Source organism: Monodelphis domestica, chromosome 5 (genome assembly GCF_027887165.1).
Source record: "Monodelphis domestica isolate mMonDom1 chromosome 5, mMonDom1.pri, whole genome shotgun sequence".
In the NCBI taxonomy this organism is placed as follows: domain Eukaryota; kingdom Metazoa; phylum Chordata; class Mammalia; order Didelphimorphia; family Didelphidae; genus Monodelphis; species Monodelphis domestica.
Genome location: NC_077231.1, coordinates 288,953,148 through 288,967,753, shown reverse-complemented (window position 1 = coordinate 288,967,753; position 14,606 = coordinate 288,953,148). Strand labels below are relative to the sequence as shown.

The 14,606-nt window shown below is 40.3% G+C and overlaps 1 protein-coding gene across 2 annotated transcripts in view; it reads right to left on the bottom strand.

Moving 5' to 3' along the window:
- Positions 1-14,606, bottom strand: part of OXNAD1 (oxidoreductase NAD binding domain containing 1) — a 58,424-nt gene that overhangs the window by 26,644 nt on the left and 17,174 nt on the right. For both annotated transcript variants that reach the window (XM_001380094.4, XM_007505126.3), the window contains 2 exons: positions 13,957-14,118; positions 13,618-13,681 (listed from right to left, as the gene is read on the bottom strand). In XM_001380094.4, the coding sequence (XP_001380131.1) occupies positions 13,618-13,681; positions 13,957-14,072 (180 nt within the window). In that variant the 5' untranslated portion in view covers positions 14,073-14,118. The remainder of the gene's footprint in view (positions 1-13,617; positions 13,682-13,956; positions 14,119-14,606) is intronic.

The following is a 14,606-nucleotide window of genomic DNA, read 5'->3' as shown; positions in this document are numbered from 1 at the left end:
GGAGAGCCATCTATTGACAAAGGGCAAAGGTTACAGGCTACTTAGTGATTGACTTTAGAAAAATGTGGCTACAGCCAGTACATAATTTACTTAAGAATTGACTTATGAGCTCCATGACCAAATTTGTAAATGCAAATTCCTTGTCTTTCTAAAATGGTTCATCCCATAGGATTTATGGCTATACCTGATCGCTGCAATTGTCCTCCTTGGGATTGTAATTGTTAGAGCTGTAATATTATATCTAATTTTCAATAAGAGAATATTGGGAAATACCATGCATAAGATGGAGAAACAAATAGGATTATGTTAGTATCCTCCTGAAGAACACATTTTACGGCCAAACCAAACAATTGTTCCTTCTGTTACTCAACACAGTACTCAGTTTGACCTTCTGGAGGAAAGTTTGGGGGAGATCATATCTTCTATACAAAGCATTAAAAGACTTAAGGGCATCCCATAATAGGAGTGATTTATCTCTTCATACATCATTATCAGATTCCCTGTCCCACCCTGCTCTACGCAATTTGGCTCCTAGTTCTCAAATAGCCCCTCCCACTCCTAACCAAGCCGCTTCTCCCCCCCCCCCCCCCCCGCCCCTCCCAATCCTGACCAACTGGCTCCTCTCACTCCTAACCAACCCACTCCTGCCCATAACCCCCCTTCCCCACCCTCTCAGCCACAGCCCTTCCCTCTATCCCTGCTGCCTGCCCCCTATTCCTGCTGCCTTCCCCCCACCAATGCCTCATACCCCGCCCCCTCAGCCCCTCCCCACACCCATGCCTCCATCACCAACACCCTTGCCCTGACTACCCCAACCCACCATGTTTCCTGCCCTGCCCACACTACCCATAACCATCCCAACCCTTTCCCTTCTCTTACCTCCCCCTTGAAAACAGAACAAGAAGCCTAGAAACAGGAACACTAGATAATTTAGATAGAAGTTTATTTCCGTTAAAGGAAGTACCCACCTTTAATAAAGATGGGAACTTGGTGTCTGTAAGACACTATACACCTTTTAACCCTGATGATTTAGATAAATTCAAGTTAAATGTCCCATCATTTGAAGCAGAACCAACATTAATTATAGAAAAATTAGAGAATATATTCAGAACGTTTGACCCCTCTTAGATAGATGTTGAAAATTTGTTAGATAAATTTCTGACAAAGAGAGAAAAAAATAATGTCATCTCTGGCTAATCAGAAGAAAGGTAAAGGAGCGCACCATTGGCCAACTGTAGATCCACACTGCAACCCCAATGTTGCACCAGATCACACAAAACTAACCCTGGCGAGAGAAGCATTATTGAAAGTCATGAGGGATTGCTCTGATAGACCTGAAACATGGGAAAAATTTCAACTGTCCTGACAGGAAATTGATGAGACCCCTTCCCAATTTATGGACAGACTTATTGACGTAGGAAATACATATATGGACCTTGATTTGACCAGAGAAAGGGACATTAGACAAATACGCAGGCAATTTGTTAAGAATTGTTGTTCAGTGGTAAAAGACTACTTTAAAACTAGCTGTCCTAATTGGGACTCTGTGGACCTCGAAGAACTGAGGAAAGTAGCAACCTCTGTCTATAAGGGTCGTGCAAAAAGACCTAAGACACACAATAAGTCAGTGGAAGACTTAATGAAAGAAATTGAAAGGATACAAGAACAATTGAAAAATAAGGGAGAGACCATAGCCCCTTTGCAGGAATCCACAGATAAATCATTAACATGCCCTTTCTGTGGGAAGAGAGGCCATGCAATGATGGTCTGTAGGAGCTGGCTACAGGAAAAAAGAAATAATAACAACTTTAGGAATAATAACTCTAGGAACCGTAATGCCAATCAAAATAATGACAGTGCTCCAAATGAGGAAAATGATAATACCCAACAAAATGCCCAACAACAATATATAAAAAATGGAGCTCGATCATGCTATACTCAGGGTAAATACCCCCAACAGCGTGGGGCATCCCAAAAAACTGCCCAAGCATCTTCATGAAGGTGTGAAGGGGGGTGAGGGCAATGGAATCAAAGAGTGAAACCATCGATTTTCCAGACCCTGATATATTAATGCCAATAATCCCTATTACCCCCCCCCCCCCCAAATAGTAAGGAACCTCATATCACTTTGAAGTTGGGAAATTCATACTATGATTGTCTTTTGGACACTGGGGCATCTAGGTCAGTTTTGGTAAGCAACCCAGATGGAAAATGTGACTCTATTGGCTCTCTAAATGTAGTAGGTGTATCAGGAACACCGTTAAAGGTCCCAAAACTTTCTCCTTGCATGGTATGCGTAGGACCCCTAAGTGTTGAACATTCTTTTCTTTTAATGCCTGGATCCCCCACAAACTTGCTGGGGAAGAGATTTACTATGCAAATTACAAGCCACAATAATGTGCACCCCAGATGGCTCTATGTCCTTGGAAGTGCCTGAGGAATCCTTAAATTTATTCCCTGTACTTCTCTCAGAGAGCCAGGAGGCAAAAGAGCCTCCCATCTTTGAAATACCTACAGATATGCCGTAGTTTCTTTGGGCCACATCTTCTACTGATGTAGGCTTACTTAAATCAGCTGTTCCTGTGCAAATTAAAACTAAATCCAAGCCACCTCCTTCCATTCCTCAGTATCCTCTCTCAAAGGAGGCAACAGAGGGCATTACCCCAGTAACAAATTCATTAATGGACCAGGGAATAATAATTCCTTAGTAAAAAAACAAAAAGGGGGCTCGATAGCAAGGACCTCTATAGATTCATACAGGATTTGAGGGCTGTGAACAATCACATTATAAAGAGACACTCCATAGTTTCCAACATCAATACTGTTATTTCCTCTATTCCTAGCACAGCTACATACTTTACAGTAGTGGTCTTGTGCTCAGCCTTCTTTTCCATACCCATACATGAGAACTCCAGGTATATCTTTGGAAGCAAATTACAAGGCATGAAACAACTTTGTTAAACAATGAAAATATTACTCTAAAACGCTGTACAACCCTTAACCCTGCCACCTTGCTTCCAGATTTACCAACTTCAGGAGAACCATCACACAGTTGTGAAACACTAGTATCTGTGGCAGAAAAGCCTTGAGATGATCTCTTGGACACTCCCTTGAACAACTCAGACCTGGTCTTTACTGATGGTTCTTTTTTGAGGGATGGCATACGCTACACTGGAGCTGCTGTAGTCACACAATTTGCCACTGAGTGGTCAGCTTCACTGTCCTCTAACATTAGCACTCAAGGGGCAGAACTCATAGCTCTGAAACATGCCTGTATAATTGCCAAGGGTAAAAAGGCAACAATTTATATGGATTCTAGATATGCTTTTGACTTTTGTCACTCAGTCGGGATGCTATGGTTCTAGAGAGGATTTTTAACCTCGGCTGGAAAAATCTATAGCTAATGCAGAAATTATTAATGAAGTTCTTTCTGCTATCCAGCTGCCTGAAGCCCTAGCTGTAGCTTTGCTCTGCCCATACAGGTGGCACTGACCCTGTCTCTAGGGGAAATGACCGGGCAGATACTGCTGCAAAGCTAGCAGCCATAGAAGGGCCTGAATTAATTTTAACATTAACAACCACTGATGACTTAAATTTATCACTTTCCTATAATGAAAAGGAAGTGGAAAAATGGACACAAAAATTCAAAGCAAAACAGATCAATGGAGTATGGGTGTCATCTGAAGGAAAACTCCTGCTCCCTAGAAGTTTCTATCACCAAATTTGCCAATCTGTTCATAAAAATGGTCACTTTGGTACCCAGGGCGTTGTAGACTCTGTTAAGAGAGTATGGATAGCCCCTATTATAACGACCATAGCCTCTAAAGTGTGTCCAGCCTGCTTTACCTGACAGGCATATAACCAACATGCCTTTAGTGGCAAAGCCTTTGGTGGGTGTCCTCTGGCTTACACACCTTTTGAGCACCTGCAGATAGACTTTATAACAATGCCAAAGGCTGGAAAATATAATTTTTGTCTAGTCATAGTAGACCAACTGACCAGATGGCCAGAAGAATTTCCTACAGCCCGAGCTACAGCGGCTTTCATTGCTAAGTGTAATAAAGAATAAACGGAGAGAAAACTATTTACTTCTTGAGTTAGAGGATGGACTGAGGGGAAACCTGTTCCTTCACAATGGCTTTGACTAGAAAGGCTACAGCAGGAATCTAAAACTGCTGAGGGAATCTGAGGCTGCTTATTGGTAATGGAGGACAGAGAAATGCTGCTAGGGTATGCTGCACACACAGGGTACTGGTACACAGGGGACACTGCTCTGGGGGAATCTGCCTATTGATCCCTAACAATGGCTGATCTATTTCCTAATCTCCTTCCTCCCTCAATCCCTCTTCCAACCCTCTTCCTCCTGCCACCCTTCTCCTCCCAATTTTCCCTCCCCACTGAGTGAATCATAAAATATTCCAAGTTTCTTTCTCAGGTAAAGGGTTTATTGGGATAACAGAATGGGAAACTGAGGTAAGGGGGATGAGGAAGTCCTTAGTCTAACTGAGGTAAAATTGAGAAAGTAGTACAGTCACAAACTGTGACTCTGAGACAGGGAGATGGAGGACAATAGCTTTTCAAGATCTTCTTTCTTCTTCTTCAGTTAGATTTCTCCTTCTTGTCAATTTCAACTGTCCACTACAAGTCAGAGAACTTCAAGTAACTAAATCAGCTTCACAAAAGTCTCTCAGCCAACTTCAAACTCCAGAGAGCAAATGTGTGTCCGCAGTCAGAGACACAGAGACCAGAAAGGCCCTCTGGTCAACTCCAACTGCTCAGAGCCAGAGAGCCAGAGACTAAGTTCAAAAGCCCAGTTTCTCTTCTTAGTATGTCCAGCCAAAAGCCTCCAGGGAAAAGTATGACTTCCAGTCCCAGACACAGAGATGAAAAAGACCCTCCCTCAGCTCTAACTGTACAGAGCCAGAGAGACAATGTCCAAAAGCCAAGTTTCTCCTCTCAGATTTGTCCAGCCAAAGCCTCCAGGGAAAAAGGGACTTCAGTCCCTCACATAGAGACACCAAAAAAAACCTCAGTTTCTCTACTCAGTGTATGGCCAGCCTCAGCTCCAACTGCCACCAACCCAGAGACATTCCGATGGAATCCTGGGTTTTGCATTTTAGAGCTAGACCTCCAGTCCTGCAAAAACTTCTCTCTCTCTTATCTCTATCAAATAAGGTTCTTTTAAAAGAAATTATTCCTCCCTTTGGCCTGCAAGCACGTATTGATTCCGACAGAGGAAGTCATTTTACTGATTCTGTTCTAAATCAGATATATTCTTGCTTGGGGATAACTCCAAAATTCCATGTTCCATATTATCCCCAAAGCTCAGGCCAAGTTGAAAGGATGAATAAAGAACTTAAAACTATGATTGGAAAATTATGCACTGAGACCCATTTAAAATGGCCTGAAATTCTTCCTCTGGCCCTGTTTTATCTTAGAAGCAGGCCTAGAGGAGACCTACACATCTCACCATTTGAGATGCTTTTTGGACATCCGCCTATACAGGCTAAGCCTTTCTTCCCAGCATATACATCGCTATTAGGGGGAGATACTACTATTGATTCCCATATACAGGAATTTTTTAGCACAAACTGCGTGAACTACATGAATCTAGAGCTGAAGTAAAAGCTGGACCATTAGACTTTTCACTTCATGACCTGAACCCAGGAGACAACTTGTATATAAGAACTTCCAGTGTATGGGAGCAACTCAGCCTTCCTGGGAAGGGCCATTCCAAATATTGTTAACTACTCCAACATCTATTAAAATTAGAGAGAAGGACTCTTGGATTCATTGCTCAAATGTAAAAAGAGCATCTTCTATTGAAACTGTTTTGACTGTATCCTATACATGCATTGGAGATAATCCATTGACAAGAGGATGCTTTTTTTTAAACACATTGAATTCCTGAATTTATTTTTTTTCTCTTTTCTCTTTTTCCTTATTTTTTTCTTTTATTTTTATTAAAATATTTGATTTTTCCCCTTTCTCATTTCTATGTACTTCAGGTATATATAATCAATATTAATTTTTATTCTACAGTAATATAAGTTTAAATATATATACTTGCTATAATATTAATACATACCCAGACAGCTTTAGACTGTGGGAACCTGCCATTTATTGATAATTGTTATGGGACTGTGATTAATGTTTGTGTCTGATTCTAGGAAACGGGATCAAAAAGGAGCACAGAGATAACCTGAATAGTGCCAAAAGAGCACACAGGTCAACAAAGAAAAAACCAATCCAGGTAGGATTGATGCACTTCTAAGCCAAAGAAAGGACTTGAACCAAGTGTAAGACTTGAGGTTGCGACGCTTGACATACATTAAGACGTAGGCCTTCCTTGTATCCACACTCTTCATGAAAATACTTACAGACAACTACCAAAGGTTGGCTATAATCCTGGCTCCCTCTATCCCTGAGAATGAAGGTAAAATTAGACCAGGGAATGACACTTCCCTATCAAAATAAAGATCTGGTACTTTTCTCTCCTATAGTATGGCAACTTCCTATAGCCTTGGCTGCAAATGGGTAAGTGAAATATTACTGCATTCTGGCCTACACACTTGTGGGATTAGAAATTACTTTAATTGGGCCCTAATACAAGGGCCTGTTAGAAATTTATTCTTGCTTACTCAAAAATTTGTATACATAGATTTTTGATATTTTGATACTGATTTTGAATTCTTCTTAATATATATGTATATATAAAAATTAAAAGGGTTTAATTTTTACTTTCATTATTTTTTCTTCTTTCTTTTGTTTTCTTTTTTTTGTTTTTTAAATTGAATCACACACCCCCATAACTAAACCTTGCATCCTGAGCTGAACTGGGTGTTTTTCAACACCTTTTTCAGGGGGGATTGTATTTTCATAAAATCCAAGATTTAAATTTTTGTTCAAGAAAGATCTTCACGGAAGAAGCTTGCTAACCCGTGACAAGGAAATCACTTTAAAAGACTGATATATATTAATTTAAGGTCGCCAAGGAATTCAGCTATGTAATTCCTAAATGAAAACTCAAGTCAGCAGTCAACCTTTTATGGAGTTTAATTACAAACAGGAGGAAGAAAGGTATTAGAGATAGAGAGGGGGAGAGAGAAAGGGGAGAGAAGGGAATAGGGCTTAAATACCCCTTCTGTTTAGGCTGGGCCAAAAGGCCCAAGCCCTTAGATAGCTGAGGCAAAGAAAAGAGATCAGACCCTATCACTCACGTGACCAAAATGGAGAAACAGTCTCAGGGGCCTCCACCTCCAGCTTCCTTCAGAGCAAGCTTCTCAGAGCACAACCTCTCAGAGCAAAATCTCTCCAACCACCACCTCTAGTCCTCAGACTCCGCTATCTTTAAGGAAACCATCCAAGTTCCCTCCCCTCAGTTCTCACATCTACCAATCACTGTCCATGTCTTCCCTGTACCAATGGTGGCTCTAGCTTAACCCAGGACCGCCAAGAGGTCTGTGGCTTTGCACATGTCTGTTGAAGGTCATATTCTCAAATAATTAAATCTTGATCTACGCTGCAGCCCTTCCTAAATCCTGTTAGGACTGAGTAGGGTGGAAATTGTATTTTCCAAGACCTGATTCTGTCATTCCAAGTATCTCTATTGTATCAATTCTAAAATCAATCATGACTCAAAGAACTTCCTGTTCTATGCTTAAGCATAGGTCAAAGCCCTTTCCATTGTTCAGCAAAAGGTTTCTGTCCTAAAGTAATCTTAAGTAGGGAGGAGAAGGAACCTCCCATGCCAATGGGGTTCACATTCCAATAGACTATCAGTAAGAAATTTTCCAAGTCTGAAATTTCCCAATGGTGAAATTTCCAACATTTATAAGTCTAAGAAATTTTAAGGTTTACACCCCTAAATTCAGAGAATGAACTGTTCACAGAAAGAGACCCAAACCCTTACACTACAGGAAGATCCAGAATGAACCTTGGGGTGCAATTGATTGAACTGAAGGTTGATTGAACATTTATTTTGAATGTACACTCTTATGCCAAAGGGGACTGCCCCCCCTAACTGGCTTTTGTCAATGCACCCAGGAAAACATTGGTTTTGCTGTCTCTCTCTCTCCTCTTTTCCCCCTTATCTATAACAATTGTGGTTTTCCTCTTAGAGGGTAAAATTTTGTAATACACCTGCAGTTAGAAATTTTGGGGGTACGGAATGCTTATGTTTAGTGATCGATTGGGGAGACTAGTCCCCCAATCATCATCAGGGGGGATTGTGATTTTTAAAATTTCCTCCATCTTGCTTGGTCTAGCACCCAAGAATGTGCACATCCACACTACACGGGCATGTGCTAGCTAATGACAAATCAGAAATATCTAACTGCCCCCTTGGGCTGTCCTAAGCCAAGCTTGAGCTACCATTGGCACATGTGAGATGCAGGAAGTAAGGTAGAGAACCGGCTCTGGAATTCTTGTCACTTCCTGTGGAGAAGGCTAGACGCCAGTTCGATCCTGGAGCTTGAGCTGGGAGGAGGCCTGCAGACAGTTTTCTTTCAGATTGGTCACGTGAGTAGACTGACTCCCTTCTCTGCCTTGGCTCTCCAAGGCCTTAAACTGTTGCTTGGCTCAGCCTGAGCCAGAGTGGTTGAGTTAACCTCCTTAATCCTTCTCTCCCTCTCTCTCTGATAATTTTCTCCTCCTGTTGTAATTTAATCACCATAAACTCCATTCTGACTTGAATGTTTTATTAGGATTTTATGAATAAAATCCTTTGGTGACCAATAATAATTGTATTCAGTCTTTAACCCTAAATTTGAATCTAACAAGATAAACTGAGGTCCAGAGAGGATAAATATCATACCAAGATCACACAGGTAACTAAGCTCATTGTGAGTAGAGATTATTTCATTCTTTTTACTTGTTAACACCAGTGCCTCAGAGCATATGGAGTATCTGACGTACAGTAGGCACTTAAGTACCCATTCACTGATTTGGTTCATAATTATTCATAATTCCATTCAACCAACATGGCCCTGTGCTGGGCCCTGGTGGTGTAAAGAAAAATTACCCCTACAGGCCCTGATCTTCTAGAGTTTACATTCTACTGGGCAGATACAACATGTATGCAAAGGAGTGATTTCAAAATAAAGTGAGAACTATTAAAAAAGGGGAGTGGGGAATGGGGCACTGTATGGGGAAGCCAGAGTCCAGAAGGCACAGAAGAGGGAAATGGGATACTATGGATGGGGAATAATCTAAACAAGAGGAGACTAGAAAGGTAAACAGAAGCCAAACTGTGGGGGGCCTTCAATGTTACAGGAAGAACCTGAAGATTTGAGAGTTGAGGGGACTGGCATGGTCAGGCTTTAGGAATATAAATTTGGTAGCAGTTGGGAGGACAGGATAGAGAAGCTTCAGAGAGGACAATTAGAATCATTTGCAATAGTCCAAGTGACCAGTGCTGTGGGCCTGGACTTTGGTAGAAGCTATGTAAGAGACATGGGGCAGATATGAGAGATGTTATGGGGCTAGAACTGTATGGACCTGATGGTTGAGAGCTAATGACATAACTCAGAGAAGTTCCCAAGGTCTCAGCAGGATCTAAACTCAGGTCTTCTTGACACTAAGTCCAGTGCTCTATCTACTATACTACCCAGCTGCCTCATATAATTCCAATCCTCATGGTTTAATCAACAACAAAAATTAGTATGGAAAAGGGATTATAGAGAAAATAGGAATTCCATTCTGTCCATAGTGAGTTTGAGATGCTGATGGGACATCAAGCAGGTAGTTCAGGAGAGATATTCATATGGATGTCTAGATTGAGAAGTTTTCTACTTAGAAAAACTGAATTCATGAAGAGCCTAGGACAGAGCCTTGGTCTATTTTTAGATCTAAAACAAAAGGGTGCTAAATACCTATGAAGGTCAAATTAATCACTAAAAGGTCAGGCAACTTGCAAGAGGCAAGCTTAACAAAGGTTTCTGAACTCCTATCTGGCTTACAAGAGCAGTCCAATTCCTTTTCCTCTCTCTCTTCTTAATTTCTTCCTACTATTGTAATTAAACCACCATAAAAATCCCAAACTGACAAGTATTTTATTGGGATTGAATTTTAATCCCTGGGGACCCCTAGTATAATATATTCAGACAACAACCCTAATTTTTACCATTAACAGTTGGAAGGAAGGAAGGAAGCAAGCAAGCAAGCAAGCAAGCAAGCAAGGGGAGGGAGGGAGGGAGAGATGGAGGAAGAAAATACTGCAAGCTGCCAGAAATAAACAATTCAAACATTGTGGAGTCAGTCAAGATCACACAAGATTTAGCAGCTTCTCCATTAAAGGAGTGGAAGGGCTGGAATATAATATTCTAGAAAGTAAAGGAGCTAGAATTATAACCAAAGAATAACCTACTCAGCAAAACTGAGTATAATTGTTCCAGGGAAAAAATAAATCTTTAATGATTTATTTTTAATAAAGAAAATCTGACATTCCAAACCAAATTTCTTAAGCTTTTGTAGTCTGAGTTTTACAACTTCTTTAATGACCATTTTTTCAATCTTTGCTGTCAGATGAGATAGCTACTTAATATGGATCTATATCAAATAATTTGTTTAGTCACTTGTCTAATCCCTAAACATTCACTTGCTTAACAAATTAATGTTTCTTTGCATATGGCCCTTGGATAAATATAACTGCCCCTGTGATTTTGGATCAATCACTGATACCTTCTTGGCATATTCCCTGTAAAAAACATTGGACCTGAACTATGATCTCTATTCTACCTAACCATTCCAACAATTCATGTTCCCTTTGGCCCCTTTTCTGCTAAGAACCTTGCCTAATCTCCCAGTGAAATATAATTCTTGCTTATGCAATTTTTAATTCATAAGAACATTTCACTTTCTCTCTTCAATTCACTATTTCTTTGAGATTCTTAAGGTTATCACCTTTTTTTTATTATTTGGGCTATGTAAAAATGTTAAGTTTGAAAATGGAAGCAGGCAAAGGTTATTAATTCCAAAGTTCTATTGGACTATTAAAGCACTGCTTAGATGTCTTGCACAAATAATGGGATATAAATCAATATACTAAAACATACATTATTCTTAGATGAAAGAGATTTATCTTAAGTCACATGACTAAGTTAACTTCATGGGCAAATACCAGAAACATTTGCTTGGGAAAATCTGAGCAAAGGGCTTCTCTTTCCATTATCCATTTTGGCATGTTCCATTGTGACCCAGCCTATAGGTCTACCCCAAGCCCAAGTAACCTTCACTTGATAGTTTCCAGACTAGCCTTTATAGTGTGTCTCCTAGAACTTTTTATGCTTTTATAGTGTGTCTCCTAGAGCTTTTTATAGTCCACATTTGGGCAAACCCACAACTCTTAATTAGTTTCAGAAATAAATTGGCTCTGAAAGACTTTCTAGCCCAGCCTCTGGTCCCACTTCAACCCTTTTGCTAAGCCTCTGCTATACCTTCTCCGATGTAAGGAGAAAGTCTTACTTTGCACTATAGCGATGATGTTACATAATGACGTTCAACTACAATCTCAGCTCTATGAGGACAGGGATCATATCTGAGCTAAACTTTTACATCTTCCTAACATAGGACTTTTATCGAAGTTCTCTGAATTGAATTATTAGACTGATAATAGAAGAGAGCTGAAAGACAACTTTCAGCTAGGCAAATTTTTCCTCAGCCTAGCACTGGGGCCAGAAACTTAACCTTATAATGTTCTGACTTTTGGACAGTGCTTTTCAAATATTTCTGAATGGTGTTTTATTAAGAGTTTGTATTAACTTTATGTTCAAGATACAGTTTTAAACAGGCCCCTCCCCTCCAAAAACCAACCACCTAAAATTGAAAGCACAGGCAAAGGGACTTTTTCTCCTTTTAAAAGTTTTCACTGAATATTCCAAATGTATTAGCTTTAAAATAAAAAGTACAGAGAAAGCTTTACAAATTCAGCAATTTTGGGTTGAACAAGTCAAAAATAATACTCAGATTTTTAGAAAACCTAATATGAAAGGTGTATGTTTCCAGTTTATCTGAATCTGGAACAGCTGAACTAATGGAATTCAAATTTCCCAAGAAAACTCTGGCTCAAGACTAATCCAAAACACCTAACATTTTAGTTCCAAAGCAACCTTCTGAGGATAGAATTTTACTTTAAAGTGACTCCTCCCTCCCCAAAACTCTTTTCAGAGAGGGCAGCAGCACAGGCACAGTAGGGAAAGCACTGCAGCCAAGAGGCCAGCAGCCTGGCTTCCATGTCATAGGATGACCTTGGGGGAGTTACTCCTTCAGGGCCTCAGCCTCAGTGCATGAGGTGGAGGTCAAGTGAGAGACAATTTCTTCAGCCCTTCCAACTCTATATTACAATAGTCATCGTATCTCTTTCCAGATTCCCTTCTATTGTATGATTTGGGCTGGACCTGTGCTTTCACCAGTGCAGGAGCTCCCTGTTGAGTACATTCCCTCTACCAGTGCAAACCAAGAGCTCAGATGCTCAAATTCTTTAGAACATACCAGACTTGGGACCAGGAAAGTGAGACACAGGGCACTACAGAGATGTGAGTGAGGATGAGGAGAGGAATCAGGATGTCATTTCTTACTATTATAGTGTTGGTTTTTTCCCCTCAAATGTATCCTCATTACATTGAATAATGAAATTTAGTATTTGACATTTGTAAGCTTTTTTAAAAACTAGTATATAAAAGTGAAAGAAAGTTTTATTTTAAAATATTTACATTGTCTAACAGCATGGACAGTATTACAACCCATGGAAAATCATTAAGCAGATCAAACATTCAATTTTAGATTTTTAATGAAAATGGGGCTACTCACAGGGGGAAAGGGTGAGTGTCCTTCCCATGCCGTGAAACCCCTTCATGGAGTAGAAAAGCTTTCTAGGGATCTGTCTGAAAATGGTGGAAATTCTGCACATGGGACAAGGTAAAAGATCTTCTGCTTTGCTTTCTCACATGTTGGAATGAGAGGTTGTTCTACAGCAGGAGGGAGAACAAGGATTTTAATGCAAAGGCTTGTAAAAAGTACGCTCAATTAAGATTCTCACTCTTTAAGAGCTTCTCCCCACCCACGAGGCCAGTTCAGATCTGCACATTACCCCCTAGAGAAGTCATCTCACTGTACCATCCTGACTCTGCTATGAAGCAATAACCATATCCATACCCAAACTACAAATGCCTGTCACTAATTTGGATCCAGTCATTTTAAGGAGAATGAGTTACGCCTGCATGGCTCAAGTCCCATCTCTAAAATCTGCTAGGTGTGTGACCAGACTGAGCTTCCATGATACCTTGGAGATTTTCTCTCCTGTGTGGATGAGGGAAGTCCCTTATCCATAAAATGTGGGCGGTGACACTTACCAGGCCTGCAGTCCCTGGCAGCCCTGAGCTGATGGTCCTAGCAATGACTCCTGAGGCAGGCAATACCAAAGGCAATAATATTTGCCATCCTCAGGCCTTCTTCACAGAATCTTTTCAAGGGAAGTGCTTAGTAAATCAAAATGTTACCCAAGTGTGAATTATCAGTATGCAGACTTATGCAGAAAAGGCAATAATTAATACCATGTGGGATTTTTCCACAATATTCTGGATAAGACTAAAAATCAGGGCACAACACAAACATACTGACCTCCTCTCGAAAGATTTTTGCTGTCCTCTCCAAGTGATCAGTTTTCTTCTGGGATTTCATTATGCTAATTTAACAAAAAAGCAAAATGAGAAGTTAGAAAAAGCAAGGAGCAAAATTAGCACGCATAGTAAGGCAATTCAGAAAGATACCAGGGAGTATGTGGAATCTTATGAAATAACCAATCAATATGCCTGGAGACCAATGCACAGTAAGTCATCTTTAGCTTATCACACCCAACATATGACTGATCTCGAAAATATGAGGAGCCTACTGGGACAGTGCTACCAAACTACAGGAAGTTTCACCAGCCTCCAAGGTCATGGAACATGCAGGACATACCAGCTCCTGGTGAAGTGACGCCAGTCTTTGGGCGTCCGTGGTGACAGTGCAGCCTGAAGGCAGAATATTCCAGCTGAGTCTCTTAATAACGGTGGTATCACAAAAGCACGAGCCATGGTACAACAGAGCAGAGGCTAGAATACTCCTGAAAGTCTAAATAGTCTAAAAAGATGAAAGGAGGCAAAAGCAGGTTATTCTATTGGCTGTTGACCCTGAACACTAATAATAATATAAATGAGTGGTTCTTTGACATTAATACCCAAGGAGATAATGAGTTTTTAACAATTTTCTTGGCTTTAGGTCTAGGAATGTCAAATAAATATCCTGATATTTTGATATAACTGGCTTCCTCTGTAATCCTATGAACTTTATTTTGTGTTTAGAAACAGTATGCAGAGAAGGGGTCCACAGAGTTCACCAGATTGAAAGGAGTCCAGGACATAACAAAAGGCTAAGAACTCCTGTTAGAAAATTAACAAGTATTAGTTACCTAATACATGCCAGGCACTAGAGACAAAGACAAAAAAAAAATAATAATCCCTGTTCTCAACTTAATTCTTTTGGGAGAGCCAACTGTGAACCTTAAAAATTCTCAGACCCTACTTCATAAGATTTGGTTAAGACCATTCCCCATTTGGGCAGTGAAGGTA